This window comes from Styela clava, chromosome 15 (genome assembly GCF_964204865.1).
Source record: "Styela clava chromosome 15, kaStyClav1.hap1.2, whole genome shotgun sequence".
NCBI lineage: Eukaryota > Metazoa > Chordata > Ascidiacea > Stolidobranchia > Styelidae > Styela > Styela clava.
The window spans coordinates 9702941-9729133 of record NC_135264.1 but is presented as its reverse complement, the minus strand read 5'-3'; the positions used below and the strand labels follow the sequence as shown (position 1 = coordinate 9729133).

The 26193-nt window shown below is 35.2% G+C and overlaps 1 protein-coding gene across 4 annotated transcripts; it reads left to right on the top strand.

The window, feature by feature from the left end:
* The first annotated feature begins 1115 nt into the window (after positions 1-1115).
* LOC120333877 (uncharacterized) lies at positions 1116-23072 on the top strand. Of its 4 annotated transcripts, none has more exons than XM_039401256.2 (11): positions 1116-1369; positions 13445-13630; positions 16606-16803; positions 16925-17019; positions 17384-17994; positions 18774-18871; positions 20391-20640; positions 20831-21017; positions 21315-21446; positions 21854-22078; positions 22498-23072. In XM_039401256.2, exons 1-11 carry the CDS (start codon positions 1286-1288, stop codon positions 22739-22741), a joined length of 2310 nt encoding a protein of 769 aa, XP_039257190.2. In that variant the 5' UTR covers positions 1116-1285; the 3' UTR covers positions 22742-23072. The 4 variants fall into 4 exon arrangements, with proteins under 4 accessions (XP_039257190.2, XP_077976488.1, XP_077976485.1 ...); XM_078120362.1 differs by lacking the exon at positions 1116-1369 and adding an exon at positions 12965-13301 and having other exon boundaries at positions 20391-20619; XM_078120359.1 differs by lacking the exon at positions 1116-1369 and adding an exon at positions 12989-13301.
* Positions 23073-26193: the final 3121 nt, after the last annotated feature.

Sequence of the window (26193 nt, the reverse complement as noted above, 5' to 3'; positions counted from 1 at the left end):
CAGGTTAGGCTGAAAAGGAAGTGTTATGTTGATGAAATATCGGTGTCAAATGGTTTTATTTGTGCATTTGAAAATGAGACGGTTGAAGATTAATGTGTTGTTTGATAATTGCTTTCATACCGAGTTATTAAGGTCATGTACCCAGTGTACTCTTTTTCGTTGCTCAAGTTTTAGTTGAAGTAGAAGAAAGGAAATCATTTGAAGCTTGTAATTATGGCGAAAGTCAATCTTAATTATTTCAATAACGTTATCCATTTGAACTATCAGATCTCAGAATGCTGCTTTCAAAAATTGTTTTCAATCTTTTTCGAAAAGCCCCGCTTGCATTTTCGATTCTAGTACAAGTGCTGACTTGGCTAATAATATTTTATTACATTGAAAATGATAAGTAATAATTATGTATTATTATATCCGCCATTATTTTTCTTAAATTACTATCAGAATATCTTAAATCTTGTATTTGTCAGTATCAAGTTATTGTAACCAACGGCACTTCAAAGATAGGCAGTATCAACGATAGTAGAGTATAAGAACTATCCGTGCCCAGAACAGATTGTAGATTTTCATCATTTTATTTACCTATACCGTCTTGAAGGAGCACTTATCATTTTAATCGACCAGGTGGCGGTTTCGTTAGACGCTTAACTTCCTAACAACGAGACTAGGACGAGCCGAAAGGACTAAATGCACTGTTAATAATATTGAATTAATGAATTGTATCATACACGTACATTAAAAAAGAAAATACCGATTTATTTTCAAAAATTCACAAGAGAAAATTCAAATTTGTCGAGGGTTTGTATTTTTATGAGTTCAGAGTTTTCTTATCTAGAGTTCCTTGAATAAATGAATGATATGGATTAACATTATATGAACGTATTTTTTAACAGTTTTTTTTTAAATTGATCGAAATTAGATAGGGAGTGTCTAATTGTACTATATGTACATAGATAATCTGTGGGAAAGTAGGAAATGATGAAAGGCTAATGGAACTTATCTTTTTTATGGGTTTTCAAAGAGAAATGCAACCAATGTGTATATGTGTTTTATATGGGACAAGTTCAAAGGTTAAAAAATATCTTTTTCGCCATCGCAACTGCATTTAAATTAGTGATAATCTTTTGAATTTCAGGATAAAATAATATTATGAAGTTTAAACGACGGAAAATTTAATATGTGTGAGTCGCTAAACTGATCTTTGTTAGGTCGGGCCTAAATAAAATTTCTATCGGAAACGAAGAAAATAAGTTTGGCAGAGACGTTGGAATATATTGCAAATATCATAATGTGGATACTGTCGCATGATTGGTCGTTTCTGGGTGTTTTGTGGATTACGTCATTGACTTTTATTTACGCTCAAGAAAATTCCGTAAGTGCTTATGGTTAATTTTGTTTGTGCCTGTTTATACATGAATATTGTGGACGTTTTGCATCAACGAGTAATTCCGTCGGATAGTCACTTCGGTACACAACAGAGGCATCCAGACAGATCATTTGTGATAGTTTATTGAGAGATTGATGGGATAAGAATGCTTCAATACATAAAACAAGTCAATAGTCGCTTTGGACATGCAACTACCTATAACTTACTGCGTGCGAAATGAAAATACTGCCTCTTTAGCGTACTTTCCACAGGTATATTATTTTGAAGAAAAAGTTGTGCACTTCCGTAGCATAAACTCTCTTTTGGGGATATCCAACTTTGCACAATTATCAACATCCGAAATAACTTTCGGAATTCCAGTTGTATAAAGTACATGTTTGAGTTCAATATAGGTAACTTATATAATGAGTTTGTATTTGTAAATCATCAAGAGCGAGTAGATTTTGAACACATGTTTGGTGATTGCATATCTGCGTGGCCATTACAACATGTTTACACTCAAAATGTAAACAAATCAGGCGCCAATATGTCTGCTCATAACTTTGTAAGACATATATGAATCACTCAATGGATATGCAATTTGGCATTGAGTTCAGAGCGGGGATTGATGAGGATGCAGTCCCGGGGACAATATCTAAAATGGGCCTCATCGATGCCAACCTACCTAAAGAAACTATAGTGGTCTTCATCGGAAAGCTAGATAGGAAAATAATATTTTATTCATCTATCTTATATCAGTATTCTATTTCAATTTGGATTCGGGATTGTAGTTGTACAATGAATATAGTAATTCATAGGCATTGGACTGCTGTATACATGTCGCACCCAACCTAAGGTCGACAAAAGTCTCAATCCGGCCTTGATGCGACGTAATTTCGATTTTGACAATAACAATTGATAATTTCTAGCACAATTGCCCAAACTGAAAAGTAAATATGAACTCGCGTGATTCTGATGTTCGTCTTTATTAAGGGATTTGTTATGTACGAGTTTTACGTGAGAAATTCAACGAATGTAAATAGCTGTAATTCAAAGTTGCCATTCAAAGAAGAGTAGTGAACAAAAATGTAAGTTTGAACTTGCGATATTGCTTTCTATCCGAGACTCTTATTACAGCCCTAAAAATTGGAAAATCCCAAATAATTGATTGAGTTTTATAAGTTTGACGGCGCGTGACCATTCCTTGAATAAATTGGTCACTTGGGGGAATTGTCGAAAATACTCATAACATGACTCACAAGCCCATTTCCAGTATATAGCCTACTCATTCAGCGAATGCTTATTCGATATTATTGTAGTTTTGGTTTTTCAATTCAATAAATTGAAAAAAAAAACATTAATATATGTAGTTAATTCTCCTATTTATCCAATGAAAGTTTTAAATAGCCTCGTATTACCACACCCGGTAATTTAATCTGATACAACGCCCATCGTCCAATAGATACAACGTCCACAGATTCACACATGACGCAATCCGCTATACTTTTTTCTGCTGTTATCAATTTCGAAGCAATATAAGTGAAGTTATTGATAGCCTGGCTTATCATTTTGGTGTCAACAACTCTAAATTATAACGCCATCAATCACCAAAGACGTAATTCCCAAAATATTGTTAGATATTATAGACTTAACTAGTTTATGAACAACGTCGGATCTTAGGTAGTGTACTCCAGTTTTTACAGGAAACATTGCGCTTGATGGGTGGTTCACAACTTGCGTGGATGCCCCAGCAATCAAAGTCCCCGTATATATGACAGCTAATTATGGTCCCTCCGTGGGAAGCCATTCACACAGCGATTTGGACCATACATACATTCATCCCTATTCTTAATTTGAGATTAAAGTTTGGAAAATCGAATTAATTTTGTAGCTATTTCTAATGCAGCTGTGTTACACCAAGATAGAAGTATTTAAAAAATGATTAAATTTCATTTTTTCAAGATTTTTAATGTTGTTTTCATGTCGGTTTCAACAAATTGTTTTATAATATTGTTTGATTTTGAATTGGGAGATGAATGGCATTAGATGCAGATTACTATGGTTATCCATCAACGCTTTCAACTTTATTTTATAATTACCGTATTATTCGAACTCTGGTGGTGGGAGCATAAAGCTATTTAGATTTACCAAATCTTCTAATAAAATGTCTTAAAAATTGTAACAAATATAGAAGTGCACCATATATTTGAATTGCGATTTCGAAATTCATAAAAACCCACTGCTTTTCTGATGGTAATTCTATGTGTTTAATTAGATATTCTGAATTTGCTTGTATTTTTAAAGAAAATCACGGGCAGACAAGTAAAGCTTGGTGAAGTGAAGAAATAACCCGATACTGTTTGGTATACATTACAATATTAGATCCGAAAAGTTTCGTTCAACGTATATAGTTGAGACTATTACGGAAACGTCATTTGTCTCAATTGGTAACGATATTTAAAATTCCTATAGCTAAGTTGTTGATAGAAACTTTACTCGCAAATCGTTTTGTGCATTCATATCAATCATAAACAAAACAAAGGCGTTTCTTCGCGTTCCGCCCTATAAACCTCCAATTGAATCTGGGCCAGATAGCGGCTTCTTCTGAGAGATTCATTTTACTTTATTTATCAATCCAATGTATGTCGCAGAACTATATTTAGTTCAGTTCGTCAACATCACATTGAGGGTATTTGACTTGGCCCTGCTATGTCACGCACCTTCCCAACCCTACTTATTGAAGTGCCTTTCGGAGGTCAATTCCTGGTTTATGCCGTGATCAACTCTTGAGTTTCCTCTACCTTAATTACATTAACCGTGGGATTATTTACTTCTAATAGGCGATTTTATTGGATTTTATATTTTAGTTCTTTGTTTACTACAATAATTTACGAATCCAAAGGAAAATTGAAATAGAAAATCTGCCAAAGTGGTTTATCGGCACGTTTTGTGTATTTTGTCTGAATTCGTCCATCAAATTCTACGACTGAATTCATTTAGATCTGCGTCCAAGTATACGTCGTATGTCGCATATTTGGCCTTGTTACTGTTCAATGTATCCAAATCCGTATTAAGTTCATAACGCTCTTTCCGTTTTCGTATAATAGGGTTTTAAAAAAGGAATATTCGATCCGTAACGACTTTGTGGTAATGTATTTATACCACGAGGCTGCATTGCGGCAACCTGCAAACAAATATTAGTGTACCGTTAGAAAAATTGACCTATGTGGTATTGTGTGTGTAACGCCATATGGGATTGTAAGCCAAACATTTAAGTTTTGGATTTTAGGTATACTGACATTGACATATAGGAATTTTTACCCACAAAGCTGTGAATAACCGAAACCTCAAAATTTAATTTACTCGCTTTAGTGTACCAAGGGGCTGCAAAAACGATATTTTCCATAAATTCTGATTTCATCCTATATGTAATGAACGTGCACCTTTCCTCAATTTTGTTTTGAGTTATATTGCAGCAAATTTGAATAGTTGAAAACATCTTTAGAGCAATTCCGTATTGGAGTTTTTTTTAATTCGCATAATTTCAAAATCTGTTCCAGTTATTTATTTGTTATAACTATGATGTGCCAAGGTACCATTTTACATTGCCCAATGAGAAGTTATAATGCCATCAATCGTTAAATGTGTTACGATGAGCATATGTATACTATATATAAGCTAATTTGTGAAAATATTCTTCCTGTGAAATGTTTATTATATAGTTTGCAAACAATTTTCAGTGTTTTGTGTCGTATTAATATTGCACCCAGCATGCAAATGCAATAATATGCGTTTTAGTCATATATATACATTCTACCCTTTCACGCACGCTTGGTTTCTTCGTGGTGAAAACGTTAGATCCAAACCATGTAACTCAAGTCCCACCTCACGACCACACACTCTGGCCCTTAAAATGATAACCAGATTTTTGTGTGCCGTTATTCGAAACCTTGCAAAAAAGTCAATGCGAGTACCTGCTTAGATATTACAAGCTATCGTAATATTTTGAACCTGTGGATTTTAAAAACCACCCAGGTAATGAGCCGTTCCGTCGTCTTGAGATGTAAATGCAATTCACACCATGTAGCAGACAACCACAATATACATATGAAACGTGCTTCTTCAGATGTATGCTTAAGGTTAATGCTGCAAATCGCCTAATATTGATATTTTCAATTGCGGGGTTGGATTACGTCTCGATCTCTTTTCATATGGAACGCGAAACATATGTTATTTTGCTTAATTCTGACCCAATTTGAAAATCGAACTATTATGTGTATCAAATCCACGTCTAAGAAAATTATGGGCGACAGCGAAAGCTATAATAGGTACACGCGGTGCAATTTTTAGACATTTTTTCGAGCTCATTTGTGCGATTTTTTCGATAAACAGGCTCTCAAAATATTATAAAAAAAATGTATCGTAGGTCTCCCGTTGAAATGAAATACACATTCTAATCCAATCGAAGTCTGAAAGTTCTGAAAATGACTTCCTTTTGACGTAGGCCAAATAATCATTTGTTCTCGTTGGTATGGCAATTAAAAGCACTATCGTGAACATATTTGTGGTCAACTAATCTGTTTCTGTTTGAATAGCATATAGTAATTGTAAAAATTTGTCATTTTAACTAGAAATCAAAATAATACATCTTCCAAACATGGTATATAATTGGAAATCAATATCATCATATATCATACCTGTCCCAGGCATTCCTGTTTATTATTCCTAATTATTGAATTAAATATTGAGAAATACTATCTTTGAAGGATGTGGTTGTATGTATAAGACTTTTTGAGCATCTGATCTTGACGGTAATTGGCAATTTGCGTTTTTCATGTAACTAACTTCATACTCAATCATTCTGTTCAATAGTCTTAGAGTATTTAAGCTATGTCGGATAAAAAGTGATTCATGCTTACTGTTTGAAAGGATGTAAAGTGTACACGTCCAAAATATTTGTTACAATTTTCGCAGCTCATTAATTTAGCAATAATATTAGGCTAATTTCATTCACATTTGTATTTTTAAAACTATAGCAATGGATTATATATTTGCGTCACATGTCAACGATCTCAGGTCAATGCTCATCACCTTGCGTGTAATAAATTTAGTAGACGATACCTCAAATAGTCATCCATAACAAATATATTATTCTTGAGCACACAATGGTTCAGTTTTTCCAGCTTCTGGCATCGCACATTTAACTGAACAATACGTTATGCATTATTATCAGATCAAAGTAAGACGGCTTCAAGTGGAAAACAAATATTGACAAAGTCTTGCCTGCTACCGTAGGTGCCAGTTCATCTATACACATAATCAGTAAATTCAATCGCCATTTCACTGTGTACATTTCTGTAAAATTTCAATTTAGGCTATACTCGGGGGATGGCATTTTGCCAAGTGTGCCCCATATGTTGGATTTGACAAAGTTGATGTTAAATATTCACAATATTCCCTGAATTGTACTAAGTTTTACATATATTTCACAAGTGCTACTGTGCGTGATATGGGCAATTTCAAATTCTTCATACCACAAATATTTTCTTGTTATATTTTCTCACGGGGTTAAAGGGTACAGTCGTAAGCCAATTATTACTAACCCCTAAGCTGATTTGCTTTGCGGACATCCCTCTGAGTAACTTTTGATTGGGTTGTTTATACGACCGTTGCGCCGCGATTATGGTAAACATTAGACCCGGTTGAGATTTTTGAAATACCGAAAATCTATCCACTTGAGAAATTTTGGTTGAAAATGAGGATAAACCGTATAAATATCTATTTTACCGGTATTTGGGTTTTACCTGTATTTCAACAAAGAAAATACTAGTTTGGTCCGCAGAATTTGATAAAGGGTGATATATAGTAATAACTCATTGTATTGTGTTTGGATTGCTTGTACCGAATAAGATTCCGGACGATCAACTTTTTATTGGTTGACACGCTTAAACTTTACTGCGACATAGAACCCATCTCATTTATTGATGCAAAGTAAAACCGATTTCAAACATTCCAATGATTTTCAAGTTTTCAATAGAAATAGCTTCATGTCAACTTCACCATTGTTACCAAGTCCTAAATGAATATTTACAAAGCACCTTTCTTTGATGACTTTGTTTCAGATTGTGGGTCATAAAGAAGTGAAACATGTTTACATAACATGCAGATCCAACCGCTATTTCAAATTTGTGGCGCATGGTGTCTGTTTTAGAAATCATATTTAAGTCAGCTTGCAGCAGATATAATGCATTTTAGTGTATATTTACGATACAATCCATGCACGGTCGCAGAAATGGAAAAATTCAGTAGCCAAATCTGGCAACTGTACTCGAGATCAGCAAATAATGTTGGTAATTCAAGATAAAAAGGCGTTTGAAATTCTAGCTGAGAATAATTGCTACTCCACCATACCCCTAATTGTGGTACAATTCCAGTTCCTGGTGGAATTACTGAAAAAGTATCACTTCTGTAGGTCAAATAAGGGCATATCCTATTTATATTGACATGTTGGTTCGACAGACTATGATCACTCAATACGCTGCGGGTAGATTATGAGACAAAGCCAGGCGTTTTGGCGTTTACTAAAATGGAGTCTGCCTTCAAATTCATTTTCAGTGTTATTTGACAAATTTCAGTATACATTTGCAACCATCATTTCAAGTGAATTCGGATGTATCATTCCACATAGTCTCAAATTATTCAACAAACTTAATTATATACGGATTGTTAGTTCTACCAGTACAGAGCAAATATATTCTAACATTGGAGCAATAAACTCTTATTTACTGTACTGATATTTTGATTGTTCACACGCAATCAACTTACCTATTTGATCTGGATACCTCATTTGGAAAATACTTGACTTTTGGATCCCTTACTCGCACGCAGGTGGAAGCAATACATGTATTAATAAACTAATTTTGGAGTGTAATTGTTGCACACTTTGATGAATTTGCATTTCTTCAATTCTTTTATATTGAATTTTGCATAAATTATTGGCTACCATGATTTAGCAATTCCGCACAAAGCCAATTTGGGGAATATAATTTGCACCCGAATACTTCCACCCTGCTGTTAAGTCACATGAGTTTGCGACTCACGGTAATCGACCTCGACCCAACACAATAGAGAGATCGTGTCAAGGCCAATCATAATGGTTTCAAACATGTAATTTCACACTCTTAACGGAAATGCTAAAATATACATTTCATTGTGTTTTTCTGAGATATTCCAGGCATCAGGATTAACAAAAAGTTGGAGTCACCACCTCCGGTCGGCAAGCAAAATGAATGCGTATTAAACTTGTGCTAACTTCAACAATAATGAGATCTTTATCCATTCAGTTGTTAATTTGATAATCATAACTGACCTTGACTCTTACGTTTGGCTAAACACTGCACGTTATGCAATGTCTTCACAAATAGCTCATTGTGTAAATCTGAACCTTCACGCATTTTAATTAGCGTTGCCAGAATTTTTCGTGAGAAAAAAATTGCCGCTAGTAAGAGCTTCATTTGTTGATCGTATTCTATTAAAATCTTTACGACCAACGAACAAAATCTGTGGGGATGGAAGTATACTGTTATTAATTCACAAAAATCAGACTGGCGTTTTGTGATACTTGACATTGCACTGTAAAAGTACGTTAAGAATTTTTTTCCCTGTGATGTATCCCAGGATACTTAGTATGCGTTTCGTCTTAATAGACGATTGACGAAGTGAAATATCACGCCATTTTTCCCTCACCTACTTGTTATCGATGATTGACCTGTACTGGATTTTATCAACGTCCGCCCACAGCTCGCGACTGTTCCACCTTTGAACCATAATTGATTCCCAAAGGTCATTGCTCTTGTGCTCGTGCGTTTTGATTAACCTCAGGTTCTCTTGAGGCGCTATCAATGTTATTAATGCGTTACGTGCTGCTAATATAATTCAGAAAGAAAACAGCGAATCCATGTTTGATTGCCGTAATATTGATGCATTTCAAATTAAAAAACTAATTCAATTTATCCTTGACAAATTTATTTAAAGAGATCTTCACTTAAAAGCTTAGTCATCTTCAAAGGCATTTCCACCATATGACGTCAAATGTTTTTCCCGTATCCAACTTCAATAAATTACCTACAAAGAGATTAATTATGGAGAATTGCAACACCGCAAGCAGGGCGTGTAAAGCATAGCGGTTACGTTTCCGCCCTCTTCGCCATCTGCTACCCTAATGAAACATATGATAAAACACATAATTGAATAAATTTAGTCTTCAGCTGTTCGTATTTGTCCCGCTATGGAATTGGTTCCTATTTTTAGGTTGATCTATTTCATATTAGAAGAAATGCGATTAATGAGAAAAAGTATTTTTACAAAAATTCTACTATGTATTCAACAAGTAAGTTGTCGACTGCCCTTGAAATTTCCAAAATTTTTATAATAATCTGAGCATAGGTAATAAAAACGATGTAACAATTCGAAACGTGTTTATCCGTCCGTGCCATTAAATCCTAGCTATTTGGCTGAACCCGAGAAGTCGGTTGAACTCAAACCAGTGACGATTTTATTACATTGTTTCCTATATGTGCTAACATATCAAATTTTATTTCTATCCGGATGAACTGTTTATTTCATTTGGTTGTTGTGGGAATCGAGACTTTCCGTATGCTTACTATACTGTGCCATGCAAAAGTGAAGCAGTCCCGTCCGAGGTTTTGTCTATGGGGTACAAATCTCGTTATAATTTTTAACAAAAACATTCCAAACATATATCTGATTTTTTGGTACTTTATCATCTGTTTGCCTTGCAATTTAGTTTAATAACCTTATTGTGGCAACATCCAGTTATCTTTGCTTTGCAGTAAAAGTATATTTCGGTAAATATTAACCACAATTAATAGTGGTTATACTTTTGTTAAGTATTTCAGTTCCCACATAAAGGATGGGCTTGGCTTAATGGTTCACGAATGCAGGCGTCTGTCCGTCGGTATATTATTTATTTCGGCACCTAATTCCTTGCTCAGACGACGATACTATATATATGTATATTAGGACATTTAGCCAACAGTGACGTTACGCACACGTCACTGTTAATCTACTACAACCTCACGTACAGTGTGATTTGTTGTAACTTATATAAAACTGGGAAATTCAAGTTTCCCCAGCATATAGCGGCTCATATACATATATTTTCTGTTTGCTGCTGCATAATAGTGCAACTGTAACGGAGAATACGATGTGATACATCCACAATATAGTAATTATTTTAAGTAAGCGTGCTGCAGTTAAACACGGCCGGGTATGCAACATTTATGCAAAGCAATATTGGTCATTTTCGATGAAGATATATTCTGACTAAAGCTAATAATGCGGAAAAATAAATCAAATTGTTATTTCCTGTTGTTTCACACTCTATTAAACAGAAGAAACCATTATCTTGAGCACATTCCCCAATTATACGCCAAAACGCACCGTATCTCCGTCCGTCGAAAAATTTTGAATATATTATCGGAGTTATGATTCGAGTAAATAGTAATTTCACCGTATCATTCCATCACATTTCCGATTAAACTTTATCAATCACTTGCCTCTTTTGAAATCAGCTTTGCAAACTATAGCTATAATTCATATTATTACTTATCGATCTTAAAATCGGCAAGTATGTTGAAAAGTTATTGTACTGTTAGACACTTTCGTATGTTACGCGATATCTCACGAAAACGATGTTGAATCTCCTCCAAATTTTGCATGTGTCCTATAATTAGCGAGTTATTAGTTAATTAGTGATGGGACACGCGGTGTCACTATGGAGTAAGAGCGAATGAATCGAAACCGAAGTTTCTGTTTTGGGGATCCGCTGACTTTCGATCGATAAGTCTTCAGTCTCTGACCGATATTCCCGTGTTAATTTTATCGTGATTATTCTATAACTTGAAATACTGTCGTTTTTGGTAGAAATTTCCCCATCGTCTGCGTTCGCCGCGTATTTCATGCCTATTTGATTGACTTCAAATCACCAAGAAATGAATTTTGTATTTTTATATTGTTATCATATCGTCACGCTAATAACCGAACTGCGTAAGTCATTTTTGGCGATTTTTTTTTTTTTTATAAAATAGGTATTTATGTTATGCTGCGCACCTGTCTGTTAACTCAGATTTTATTTTAAGAATCCCAAAACCCATAAAAATGGAGATTTAGTGTGACATGCACATTTGTGCAATTGTTTGTCATAATGAATTATCATTGTTACTGCAGGACTATTGTGACGTCACAAAGGCAAAATAACCTCGGCGCAGTATTTTTTGCATCTCGGATTCTAGCTTAGCGCGTATTAATTTGAATATATACTACAGTATAGGAAGACATGCACTTGTGATATCTACTTTCCGAGTCCAATTCACCTTGGTTGGCTTTTATATTGGGTGCATTGCTGTTTTATTTTTTATATTTAATCTTAGTCTTATTTCGGTGGGTGTGCAGAACGTGTTATATTGATGAAATATATATTTTCAAACATAAAAAATAATGTAATTGAAAATGATTAGCTATTTTGGGGATTAGACATTGCAGATACTGAGAATTACATTCGTTTTTGGAATGTTTAGTTTTCAGGACTGGTGCATATAGTAAAGTTGCAAAATTGCGTATGTCCCCAAGTCATAGACACATTTCTGCCTAAGTCACAGTGCGCCATTATGACGTCACTTAACTGCGTCATACAAATTAACTTAAATCCGGCTACGATCAAAAAATTTGAACCATGACAAATTATTGACTCTCAATGGCATAACAATGTCATTAGGAAGTTTTTTACGTTTTTCTCAAAACTGCTAAAAATGACTTACGCAATTCGGTTATTAGCATGGCGATATGTTACATTACGTAACATTAATATACTTATATGATTTGAATAGAACTCTTTTCGTTTTTTATTAGATACATTATTAGATATTAGATAGATTAGATATTATATGAATATAATTTTTTTATCTCGTGAATTTAATTTTTCATCCTGGAAAAAATTACATTTTCACGACTTACAATATTTTTGGTATTTTTATGGCCTTTTTAATTGATTCATTTTACCATCAAGTATATAACTCATCACAATTTTCAAATGCTATCTGATCTTTAAAACGATTTTCTGTCATTTTTCTGCCACAACCTTCAGGCGTATTATTATGGCTTCTAAGAGTATATTTTCGATAACCACTGTAAGACATGCAGAGATATTTGCTTTCATGAGGTTTGGAACGTTGAACGTACGGTAGAAATTATCCTATCAAAACCTTTTAAATTTCTGCCAGAACATTTTAGTATGTAATGCAAATTCAACGACTTTTAAGACTAACCACCAACTCGCTTTTCGCAGGAAGTTCGCGTTAAAATGTGTCCGCCTACAAGTCTGTATTATTATCACGGTTACTAAGTTCAGCCAATGTGCTGGATGGTGCGTAGGAACTTTCAAACCACTCAGCGTTTTGCTGCATTGCTGACGTCGTTGAATAAAGTATTAACCAGGCTTACTGGAATTGACCATTAGTTTAGCTAGGCACTTCGCTGATAGATTACATACGAGCAGTGGTGGGATTCAAATTTCATCACACGGTTTCAGACGGTTTCATCACACAAATGTCATATTTTTCAGACGGTTCTGCTACTAAAAGTCATGTTTTTTTTTCAATAATGCTAACTGGTTCGCTGATCTCATGAAATTCCATGAGACGGTTCTATAGAACCGGTGCGAACCGGCTGAATCCCACTACTGCATACGAGTATTTTAACTTCAAATGGTATTCCTCATGGCTCTATTGAACAAAGCTCAATCTGAACCTGACCCAAAATGTCCCTGCTCGACACAAACTTTTCCCTAATCACGTACCTATCCGAAGCTGGAAGACATGGCCGTTTACCCTTTATATATACATGCAACATATATAAACTGGTAAGATCATCCTACATATAAGATGCTTTTAGTGCGCGTGAAATGTTATCACTTTATAGCAGATATCGTGATTTTTTTCTGCAACTTCGATTTCACCTTCCCAGGTAGTGAAATTTGTAAATAATCTTCCTCATTTCATACAGGTACAAGCTGTATCCGAAGGCACAGATTGCAGATGCAAATGTATTTTAACAACAAAAGATGGAGAATTATGTGAAGGAAGTTTGGTCGGAGGACAGAGAAAAATTATTTACTTGGTAGAAACCATATCGGGAGGAACAGACTGCAGATGTTCGTGCAACACACCCCCACCTGGTGGATGCGACACGGTAAAATTTATTTTTTATTTTTTTGATAGCGTTGGTTCAAAGTTGAAAGTATATTTCAAGTAGCGTTTGTGAAAAAACATGTGATATGTGCTAACAAAAAGTATAGAGAGAGTAGAAATATCGGCTTTCATTTTGTATGGAGAGAATATGATGTAACGTTTGATCCAAGGTTTGATAACAACATATCCTCGTCGACATTTTTGCGTGAGAATGGATAACATTTAGGGATTACATGGATTATGGTGTTACGGTCTTGTCTAAATAGGGGTAAGCGTACCATAAAAAATACTCCTTCATTTATCCCTGATCGATATAGTGAGACCCCACACTGACCCCTTCAAAGATAATACTACAAGTATGTCGACATTGGTGCTCACTTATCCTGATTATGGATACTGCTAACTTCGACATTAAATGAAATTTCGTCTTATCATTTTAAGAATAATCATAACAAAGAGCGTCATTTTAATGACGTCGTGAGTTTATAATACCCCCAAAAATCTTGGATTTGCCACGCTTACAATTTAAGATTAGGTTTTGCTCAAGAAAATGTTATCTCGGATAACGTTCAGGGGTCAGATGAAACCGGCGTCGTATTTTCCATTCCTTAGACCACTTCAAACGAAACAGCTTAACCCGTTTTATCATATCTACCTCATTTACTAGTGTAAGTAGTCTATGCATTTCGGCTTTAAGTACTAGCCTTGATAACATTACATGCGTTGATGGAGAAGGAAAGATTGTGGTTTCAACTTTAAGCTCTAAGTATTATATTCTGTATAGCTGAAGGGATTTGTAGATTACTTAGCGTGGCATCAAATGTTTGTACTAAACATAAACCTTCTTCCTACAAAGAGTTGTCATATACATATTTATATCTGGAATACTTCCTTGTGCGTATTTACTTTCTATGCTAAGTTGTTAACATACTGTCTACGATGTACTGTATGTCGCAGTAACAAAATTACCTCGACATGCCACCAAAAAACGTTGAAATGCCAGTGCCTCACCTAGCCCGAAATGTGTCATCACCTGTAGTTCATGACAAGTGGTCTGTAACGTGACAACAATCGTAGCAAATTGCATACATGTCGTGCTAGCTATCTATAGATCCTGGTTAAGAAGATAATCCAACCAGTCAATTAACATCAATCAATCTCTGGTGTTTATTAAAAAAGATCTAATTGACTAGTATAATAACGTCATAGGGAAAATGATGAACTCCCTTGAAGATTTATAGGAAGCTGACTTCTACTACGCGTGTAGACTAAAGTAACCTAGACATTTTTGTAATCATTGTAATATACAATAAATACCATATAATTATTGTTGACTACGTGCTAGTAAACAGTGACTGACAACGGTAAACAGCATTCAATTTGTGGTTGTTAAATGTGTTTTAAGGAATAATCTGATGCCCGCAAGAAGCAAAAACATATCTATTTACAATGATTTTATAACACAAAAATCATAAAAATAGCTGAATTGTGTTCGTCAATATCAACTAACCACAAATAGCATAAAATTACTTTTGAAGATATATACATAGCTATTAGCCTGTTATCCATAACACGGGTTCAGATAATCTCAAAACATCAGCGTCAGTTCACGCGAACCCGTGCACCATAAACGCTTGAGAAGTATCAAATTCCAAAGATAAAGTTCAAAATTTATCTTAGACGCAGCCTCACAAAATCGACAATTTGGAGTTTTATTTTAGATATATAATTTGAGACAATAGCCTAGTAAAATATCTCAATTTCTTTCTTGTGTCATACGATACTTTTCTTTGTTTTCAATTTTCGAGTATGTACAATGCTGTTATATAAATTTTAAGTTCAACTGAAATATCCCATAATGCAACGCAAGGTAAAAATGCCATTCGACCACAGAAGTCGAACAAAAACATTAGGTTTTAACTTGAAAGGTAAGTGTTTTAAAACAGTACACAATAACATGTTTACGATTTTGTAACTAAATACGATTTTCTACAAATTTTGGAATTTGAAAATATTGGGTAATATTCGTGTAATTAAAATTGCATGAAACCGATAAAATGTGACGTGGTGAAAAGATATAGGGGGTCGGTATAGAGAAAATTAGGAAGGCCAGGGCGTTGTATTATCTTGTTACAATTTTTGCTATAATTTTCATAACTATTGCTCGTTTTAAGTATTCACAATATACATTTTGATGACGTCATCGTGTGGGACGTCACTTAATTTGCACTCACGCCATGCGTCCACAATTTAATTTTGCCACTAGCTTGTTTGGCAATGATTCTCAGTGGAATTCACCATCGTCTGTCATCTGCTATTTGTTATTTATATATGGTCAACTCCAAATTTAACTCGTGCGTCAATATTAACATGTTTTGCAAATTTGTGTTGTTTTTGTCGCCATACCTTACAGCAAATGGCGCGTGAGTTAAGAGGCAGGGGACCGCTAATTAGGCTGCATTATTTTTGTTTTTTATGGAAAAAGGATTCAATATAATATCTTGATGACATCTCACAAAACTTCCGCGCCGAAGGAAAAAACACCCACTCTGACGTAGAATTGGACTGTATTGGGTGGTTTTTTCTGGTTCGACCTGTCCTTGTCAATTTTTAAATCCTAGGCGAGGTTTTACATATATATGAGAGCATTGGGAGGTATAGCCTAGCTTACCATTAAATTATTTAAAATGGTGATTATATACACCCCAAATTGAAAAACATGCGCGATTTCTCCATTGCGCAATTTGTCCACATATGCATCGTGGTTATATAAACGTAATCGCTGATTACTTCCGAGGCCCCGCTCAAACTTGATCTTGCCCTAGTCGGACCGCTAGGTCGATAATTCTAATCGCAATGTTTTACAATCTCCAATGTCTACACTACATAGTCGAGATGTTACTGTACCACGACACTGCTGTAAAATCATATCGCACTCTCTGTGGGGCTCAGTTAATGCTTTTACATCATTTTCAGTCTGCTGAATTTGTTGATCCAAATGAAGATTTAAGTCCAGGAAGTCCTGGAAGCAAGATAAGACAACCATCAATTAATTTAGTAGAATTGCATAGCAGTATATCAAACATGGTCGCAGCGATGGTGATGTTGGAGAAAGCAGTGACGGAAAAAAGTACTGAAGACGATATTAGAATCATGAAACAAAATATCAAAAAAGTGAGATATGTTAATATTTGAAGAAAGAATGAAAAAGCTAAAATTGAGCTTTCCTATTATATTATTTACCTATCATAATTTCGAAGTATACAACAGTTTTGTTCAATCATTCCTGGAAAAGTCAATTTTTCAGGTCGTGTCGAATTTGAAAAGCACAAATGGATCGTATCAAGATTTGTTGGATGATTTAGATTTGAATTCAGAGGACAAGGAGACGTAAGTTTGCCTTATATATTGTATAAGAATGCTTTCTGTACAACAATTTCATAAACACCTCATGAAACAACTCTGGAGCGATGAACTACTATCCAATCCCTTATCTCCTCGCCCATTGAAGTGGATGCATGGCTTTCGTAAAGTGGCAGCAGGTTTTCTGTCATGACGCCACGTTCAAAATTGCAATGTCATTACGTTGGATGTTATGGCGTCACGCTTATTCCACTTAAATGGTCCTGGTATGGTTCTTCTTCTGACTATATTTTATGAATATAGAGAATAACTTTTCATCCTGGTCTCTTTTAATATTATATTCTCCTTATTTTGGATTCTTAATTTCAATCTTTCATGTCTAATATTACAGAACAACAGTTGGGACAAATCCCACTACTCTAGGTACCACAACATCCACCGAAAACGGAAAAATCTTCGAGCCATCGTCCTCTATTAATGAGACAGAAGGTATCGTAAAACCAGCACTGATGGACGTCGTTGTGGACAGAATTGGAGTCGCTCCATTGATTCCGACATCTACCTCACACAGTAGAATCTCTTCTACTGAATATCAACCAGAAGAGTTGGCGCCTTCCACAAATACGTCAACACAAACGCAACGCACAACCACCCAGACCGTTACTGTGAAAAATTCTACAGCTCCAAATATTACAACATATAGTACTAATCCGTCATCTGAAGCTATCGAATCAACCACTGAGACGATACAAAAAAACACTTCCCCACACCAATCAAACTTGTCCCGGACTGATACTGAAGAGAAAGATTCGATCTTGGAAGAGAAAGAACCAAAACAGGACACTGACTTTGATAATTATAGCACTTCTGTACAAGTTAGCACTAGAAATCCTACTAGCCGTACCCACTTAAGAATAGTTAGACCGAAAATAGTTTTCAACCCTTACCGTGCAAAGGAAAGAAAAGCAACAACAACAACCTCCAAACCCGAATCTACTACAAGTGAGTATAGAACTCAATCTGTTCGCGCCAAAGCCCTTCGGGCAAGTGTACTGTTTTTATTATACCGCCCAGCTTTTCTTCTCGTATATTTTTGTGCTATGTTCTTCTCTCTTGTCAAAACTGAAATTTTTATTAATGCGAGTAATTTGAAAAACGAATCAATTGTTCATGTATTGACTATATCTGAACACTCTCTCGTTTTTTAAAACTGGGTTTGAGATGTGTATCAGATAACATCTCACTAAGCAAAAATGGCTTTCAGATAAACTATAGGATAGAATCTTCAGACAGGAGCAAACCACGGCCCGTGGGCCAAATCCGGCCCGTTAGGTAATTCAATCTGGCCTAAATTTTGATGTTTTAGCTAAAATATTGCTCAAGTAAATTGAGGAGATTTTTATTAAATTTAGTTTTGGCACGAGGTTCATTGTTTTCCACTTTTGCTTTTGTAACACTGTAAATATTGTTCATAAAGTGTAGTTTTTTACGTCACACTTACATGGCCCGCCAATCTGAGTGGGCAAAATTTTTGGCCCCTGGTCCAAAAACCTTGTCCATCCCTGGGCTAGATCGTGCGAATGTGTGCGAACAAAATACCTCGGAAACAATCTGCTCTGACTGTTGAATGAAAATCATTCCCAGATGAAATTATCAGCATGGCTACATTTCGAGTTACTTCAACAGGACAAGCTTTAGGATTCTTTGAATATAAGGTTTATGATAGAAATTTCATATCTAAAAAAATATGTATTTCTCATTCATTGTAAACTATCCTTTAGCGACACCCAGCGAAAATGAGGAAGAATATGAATATGACTACCATTATTTTGACATAGACGGGAAGAATGAACAAACAGAAACAAGCAAAGCGACGACGGTAAGCACTCGCGAACTCCTGCTTTACTTCGTAAGCTCATTTTACTAATTTTTTTCGCTTTCCATTTAAACAACGATGTTCAGTATAAGTTTGCTGTTGACTTCTAGAAGAACGACATCAATACGCCGAAACTTTAGCGCCGACACAATTTTGTTTGAGTTGGACTTTCGACCGGTAGTTAGATCTTAGAAGACCTACTCCTAGATCAGGGACGGCGAACCACTGACCCGCGGGTCACAAAGTTACCCACCGCGTTTTTTCGGTGACCCGCCAAGGCACGAATGAAATAAAAAGGACCTCCCGAAGTATGCGCACCAAGATGGCGGACAACCTGAACTCAGGTTGTGTACCAGGTTAGGTCACAGGTTATACGACATCTTGGTAAGCATACTGCAAGAGCACCAATAAAACATACTGACATATAAGTGATAAAAATTGATAAAACCGGCTCAAAACCGCTAAAATTCAAATTTTCAATTTCTGGGTCGGTATAGTAATTTTCAAAACTCCCAATCTTGCCCGCACTTGTTCACCCCTGTATACCGTTATGCAGCTATTGGCTGTGACATCGTTTGTGACAAAAAATCCATTTAATCTGTTCATTTCTCGCAACGTCTTGTTACAGCGTTCCTTTTCGGATGTGCATGAACCAAAAAGCACTGCAGACTGTTTTGGGGGTATACGAGAACTAGATGCTACTTCACATTCATTAGTTTCTCGCCTACAATGCTATGGAAAAGCATAAAACAAAATCTTTCAGACTTATAATGAGTACCTAGAAATCTGAAATAACAATGGGGCAGTGTGAAAGTGCCTCAATGTGGTTGAAAGCCGAACGAAAAATATAACTCTATCAGAGTGGAATTCCCTCCAAATTTTTTTGCGTAATTCATATGCGTGTTTTTGTACACGAATTTCATAAAATCGAGTGCCATAAAGAGTCTAGTAGTCCCTAATAAAAGTGCTGCATGTATAAAGCCCACTACACAACACCAACTGAAGCTTATAAGATTTGCAAGCGAAGATGCAGCAACAAGTTTTCTATAGATACAAACATTAATTAAATATCTATGACCCACACTCCTCTGTTCCGTGATAAAAATATAATTTTTGACCCATTCATGGAAAAAGGTTTGCCATCTCTGTCCTAGATGAAGTGGAAAAAGTAAGGGTATCCTGGAAGTTAGCTATTTTGACACCGGGTTTGATATTAGCCAAAACATTCTCCGACCACAAGACTCAAACTTATAAAGTTTAGGTTAGTTGCACACTCTGAGGAAGTCGCTCTTTTACATTTCTGCATCAAACGATGCATCTAGAATGTAAAATGCATATTTCAGTGAAGACACACTAGACTAGACTATCCGTTCTTCTCTTCAACTTTTCAAACATATTTTTTTAAATGAAAACTGTTACTTTCGTGCCAATTTCAATAAATATGGTGTATATATGTTAATAGGGCACCATCTTATTCAGTGTTTTACGATTATTCGAGTCAAACTTTATTTTTCATATTCAGATCCAATCAGCTCATACGTCTGTCCCTATTACTGCAACAACTCCGACCACTATTGTACGCAACACGACAACTATAACAACAACGGCGTCTTCAACCATTGAAAATGGCAATTCGTATCCTGATTATTTGGATCAATACGAAGATGAAATATATGATTATGACGTCACTGAGAAACCCACCACGATGACGACAACTACAACCACTCAGACTACCACTCCCATGAAACTAGGTACCACTCCCATAAAAATAGGTACGTAGCTGTCTGTCCACGTGTGTCATGGTAAAATTAGGTATAATCTGCACATTTTTTATGCGACACATAAGGGATGGAGAATATCAATCGATTGGCATTTTTCCCTTAAAATTTATTCATTTAAATTGACTGCAAAGTCTAATACTGCAGAAATAATATTCTAATGTAAAATAATATTGCGATTCAGATCCCTGTGGAACATTGTTTAGTTTTTCCAAACCTAGAAAAGTGAGTCGCTTTGGTAGACGTGAAGGAGCTTGGATGAAAGACCCAGTGCATTCTGATACTGATAGAAGTCGTGCAAGCAAGATATACGTCGCTAATTTTTATTATGGAAGCAATTTGATTGAGTTTGACAGTGTGGAAGCAATAAGGTACATTCGATAGAAAACGTTGTGATTTCGACTTTGATTTGTGGAAATGTCACTCATATTTTTGCTTGTTGTCCAGAAATTAGAATTTTAAATCAAGTGCACAGTTTTCTCTCATTCTAAAAAGTTCATGCTCTATAAAAAACTTAATTATGTATTTGTGAAATTTTTTAAAATTTGAAGAAATAATGCACACCGATTTTTTTCTATGATATTGGGTTAACCCATACTTATTGAATATATAACCAAATGTGCTTTTCTGTCTTCATGTATTAATTAGTCACTAATAAATTAATTCAGGGAGTTACGATATCAGAAATCTTACAATCTTCCTCACAAGTGGATAGGAACTGGTCATATTGTGTACAATGGTTCTTTTTATTACAACAGAGCATTTTCAAGAACGTTGATAAAATATAACTTGAAGTATAGGTAGGAACTTCACATTATTTTTCCTCCTTCTCTATAATCATCATGTTAATCGGTAATTAAATATAAATTATAGAGTCGTTGGTGCTCATACATAAAAAATTGTGCGCTAAATAAGCATAACCATCTAAAACAATAAACCCTCTTTACCTCAAAATAGGACAAACATTTCAAACATATGAAAACAAAATGACTGATTCATACGTATGATGTTTATAAATTGTACGAAAAGTGTGAGATCAATCCATTCTCGCAACGTTATGAGCATTCGCTTTCCAGCACAGCTTTATTGTTATAATATAGACAGTGTTTGATTTTAAAATATTTTTAAATTTGAAATGTTATAGGCCAATGTCGTACGATTTAGTGACGATTTTTCGCTCTTATGCTAATTTATTGTTGCTATTCAGGTTTGTTAGTGCATGGAGTCATCTAACTAACGCCGTATACGACCCAACTACACCATTCACATGGCGAGGCCACTCTATGGTTCATGTTGTTGCTGACGAAGACGGTTTATGGGTAATTTTCCCCGCACGTGATCCGTTTGACCCATACGCTACACTAACGTACGTGATAAACAAAATTAATCCTGTGGATCTACGGATCCTGGAATCACATAAAAGTAAAATAAGGTGGGTATTGATCCTCTCTCAAGCAACCTGATTGGCGTTCGCCACTTGTATCCGAAAAAATTCACAATTTTGCCAAAGCTAAAGATTTGAAAGAAGACAACTCAAAACGACATGGTGGCATACATGTTCAAATTATCGATTTTTATTGGGAAAAAATAATATTACATGATAAGAATTTTAAAGCAAAAGTAACTAACGTAAATACCCATATAAATATCACAATTGAGCGACATAGTTGTTCATGACAGCAAAAGAAAAAGGATGACTTTTTTGTCAAGCTTTTTGGGTCAAATTTTCTCGATTGTTTTCCCCCAAAATTTTGTTTGATTGGAAAAAGAACGTCTCACCCCATCAAGTGTGGTCTCCGACTATGCATGTCTCTTCTTAAATTGATCTTTTAACTACTTTTGTTTTTTTAGGCAAAGTGTATCTCACGTATTCATGATATGCGGCGTAGTGTACAGCACAGACCGATATAATTCTCGCAATGCAAGAGTAACTCACGCATTTGACACCCGAACCCGGGTTCAAAGGTCATTTTACATTGGATTCGAAAACATGTTTTCATATTCCGTTCAATTTTCATACAATCCAAAAGAAAGGAAAATGTATTCTTGGGACAATGGACGACAAGTTGAATACCGTGTCAACCTTATGCACTAATAACGTTAGGTGATTGAACATCAGCGTTTTATTGAACACCATTTGGAGTTCCGTACAAACCACAAGAGAGCGCAGTCACTGACAAGCAGAATAATATCAGAATAACAAAGAAGTGATGCAAGACGACGCTTCTTCCAATGATGACGCGTATCTCGGTGAATTATGACTTTCAATGCAATATATTGCTCGCATCCTATAGATTTACATTGTATTATCTGTTCCACAGTTTTACCACTTTTGCTCTCATTTTTATTTTGATTGAATCAAATTGTATATGTTTTTTACTATTTTATGTCGTACTAACCAATAAAATGAAAATTTTTGTCCTTAATATCTAAATGTAGTTAAACTGGGAACTAATCAGATAAAGTCTTTGATTGGGATTTTAGTAAGGCTTAATGAAAAAACATCTATCAGTGGCAACTCAATACAGTCGCAATCGCTATGTTACTCAATTGTATAGATTGTTGAACGTCGAGCAACAAATGTTGTATCTGAAATATAACCAACCTTAAACTCGTGGAAACTTTCTGGTGAATCGTGCGAACGTCTATTTGGTGCTGGCCTAATTTTGGCAAATATTTATTTAGAAAATAGTGATGACGAATATCCATTTAAGCTAGAAATTTTTAACTGGGACATCCACTTATTCAAAGGAGATGGCACTCAGAAAGAGGAAAATTTATGTCGTATTTGGCGTATGAAAACTAGTTGGTCATTCCCAAATACCCATTTTGTCTTGAAATAAAAGCAAAACAAATTGCGACGTCGTAATATAAGCTGAAGAATTTAACTAGTACCGGTAGTACACTCAATTTACTGAAAGTTTGAAACTTGTTGCAAAGACTTTAAATTAAACCCAAGACCGTAAATGCTTGCGAGTGCATTAACAATCGTTTGAGTATAATATTGTATTGGTAAACGCTTAGAATGGGATTGCTATTAATCTGTTAAAATAAACTCTATTTTTCCTTATAAAGCTCTTAAAAACAAGAGAGCTATGCTCAAATATATGGACACGTAGAGTCGCATAATTTTGATGACGTCATAGCGAAAAAAAAAGTAATAGCCTTCTGGAGAAAATTTTTATCTTTAACCACTGAAAATTTCAAAGCAATTGGTCCAGTATTCGAAGAAAAAAGCGACTTTTTAAAAACGTGTCAAAGAACAACAACAACAACAACATAATATTGAAACGATCGTTATGTCCACTACGTGTCCAATAAAAAAAACACTAGTAGGCCGATTTTTTTTATCACGGTGTGTGACGTTTTTAAAATGCATGACTGACCACGGAAGTAAACATTTCGTAATTTTCAGTCCGCAGCTCTCTTTTGTTTTGCTTACTTCGATGTCTGTCTGTACCGATATGTTAGGGTTGTAAATATTTGAAATAAGTTCTTACTAAGTTTTCTTACTAATTCTATACTAATTTGATACAAAATCTTTTATGATATCAAACCCGTGAGCTTAAAAAGCAGAATTTCAGCGGCCGTCAGTTCCCGAGTTCGAGTTCTGGGAGTGTTGTTAATCCTGATCTAATGTCAGTAGATTAGCTGCACCGTATGCCAGTTGCCGCCAGCGGACGAGTTCTCTATTGACTGAGTCAGCATTTGTATCTCCATTTTTCAGAGCGAAAAACGTTTAGGGTAGTTTTTTGGTTGGTGTGCAAATGGCAGAATGATTGGCAATAATTTTTTAAGAATAGTTTTTGGTAAAAGAAAACGTGAAAGTGTAGACTCTTACTTCAAATCACTAAATATACTTAAGGTTGAAGATATGATGAAATTTGAAATATTATCTCTAGCTCACGACTTCCATAATAATGCGCTGCCCAATTGCTTTAATGACATACTTGTCAAAAATACCTCCAACCGAAGAAGTAGTTCTGATTTATTCGTACCTTTCATGAGTAAATCCGTGAGTCAGCATTCCTTGTCTTTTACTGGACCCAAACTTTGGAATTCTCTTCCCTTAAATTTAAAGACGTTAAAGTCCAAAAAATCTTTTCAAAAACAAGTCAAGTCTCATTTAGTTTCCAAATATTAAAAATTACTACTGGTGGTATTCGATGACAAAAACTTGGGACACTCCACACTTGCACATTATTGTTTTAATGAAAATGTTGAACAGCTATAATAATATTGTGCCACGACTATAATAATATCTTGCCACGACTTGGCCAGAACTAGTCCAGCACCAAAGAAATGGTATTGTGACATGCATGAGTATATATATATATTTTTTAAATATATAGGTAGCTAACGTACTCGGATGATATTTTCTTTAAATAACTGCACACATCACTTCACGCTCGTGTTTTAATCTTTTTCTAGCTGTGATGTCCCTATCATACACGCTTGGTCTTATGTTTGAGTGGTGGTATAAGGGTTGTAGATAGTACAATATTGTTCCTGCAAGGTTACTAATTATTGCAACTAGGCGAGCAGTAGAGCTATGTTGGATTCTCCCCTTCAGATTTTAATTTGCTGTGGGTCATTGTAATTGGATGTGGTTTTTATATCATTTATGTATGCATGCGTTTTATGTTAAGGCATGGTGTTTGAGTTGACTTGTTGGCCAAGGTATAGATAGTAAAATTTTGTGTGTTTTTTGCATGGTGTGATAAATTTTTCTCTGTCCCAAGCAGAATGTCATCATAGATCATCTATCCATCGCTATATAATGACAATACATCCCATTTAATTAAACAATTATTTTTTGCCTGTAATAAATAGTTCAGAGCGTTCCCCTTCACCCAATCATTGAAACATCTACTCGCAGTTTTATTTTTTGTTTTTCAGGTTACTTCAAAGTGATTAAATGAAGTAAAACACATAAGGAAAAAAACAAAAAAAGACTCCCGATATCCTGTGAAATAACAACCTCATTCCCATATCCTTGTCTGAAATCAATACCCAAGAATGAAAAACCTCACTTACACCCTTTGTAACCAATTTATTTCCACATCCTACTTTACTTAATTATAGTAATTTTACTGTTACCGGTAACTTAATTACTTATTACAATCTGGACTATAATTTGGCAATAATAGGCTCTAATTTGGGGAATGAAATGGTCTCGCCCACCTCTTCATGCACCCAATTCTGGCAACTTTGGTTGGGCAACTTGGCATTTGACTCCAACTATAATCAGCTTGGCAATATGTTTTCAATAGAATCTTCCTTTTATATACCTAATCAACGATTAGAAGATCGATCAATTTGGCAATGGCAACCATTACAAAAATATCAATATGGTGTGGCAGATAATTTTCTTTTCTAGTATTTATTTATTTTTTTTTTGTTTACTGTATAGTATACCCTAAATTTATCGCGTTTCATTCTTACTTAAATAACTTCTCAGTGGTTGTGTGTGTGTGTGGCTGGTGGGTGCATGTGAGCGTGTGTGAAATAACTTGATAATTTTAGGTGAGTAAACACGTACCACTT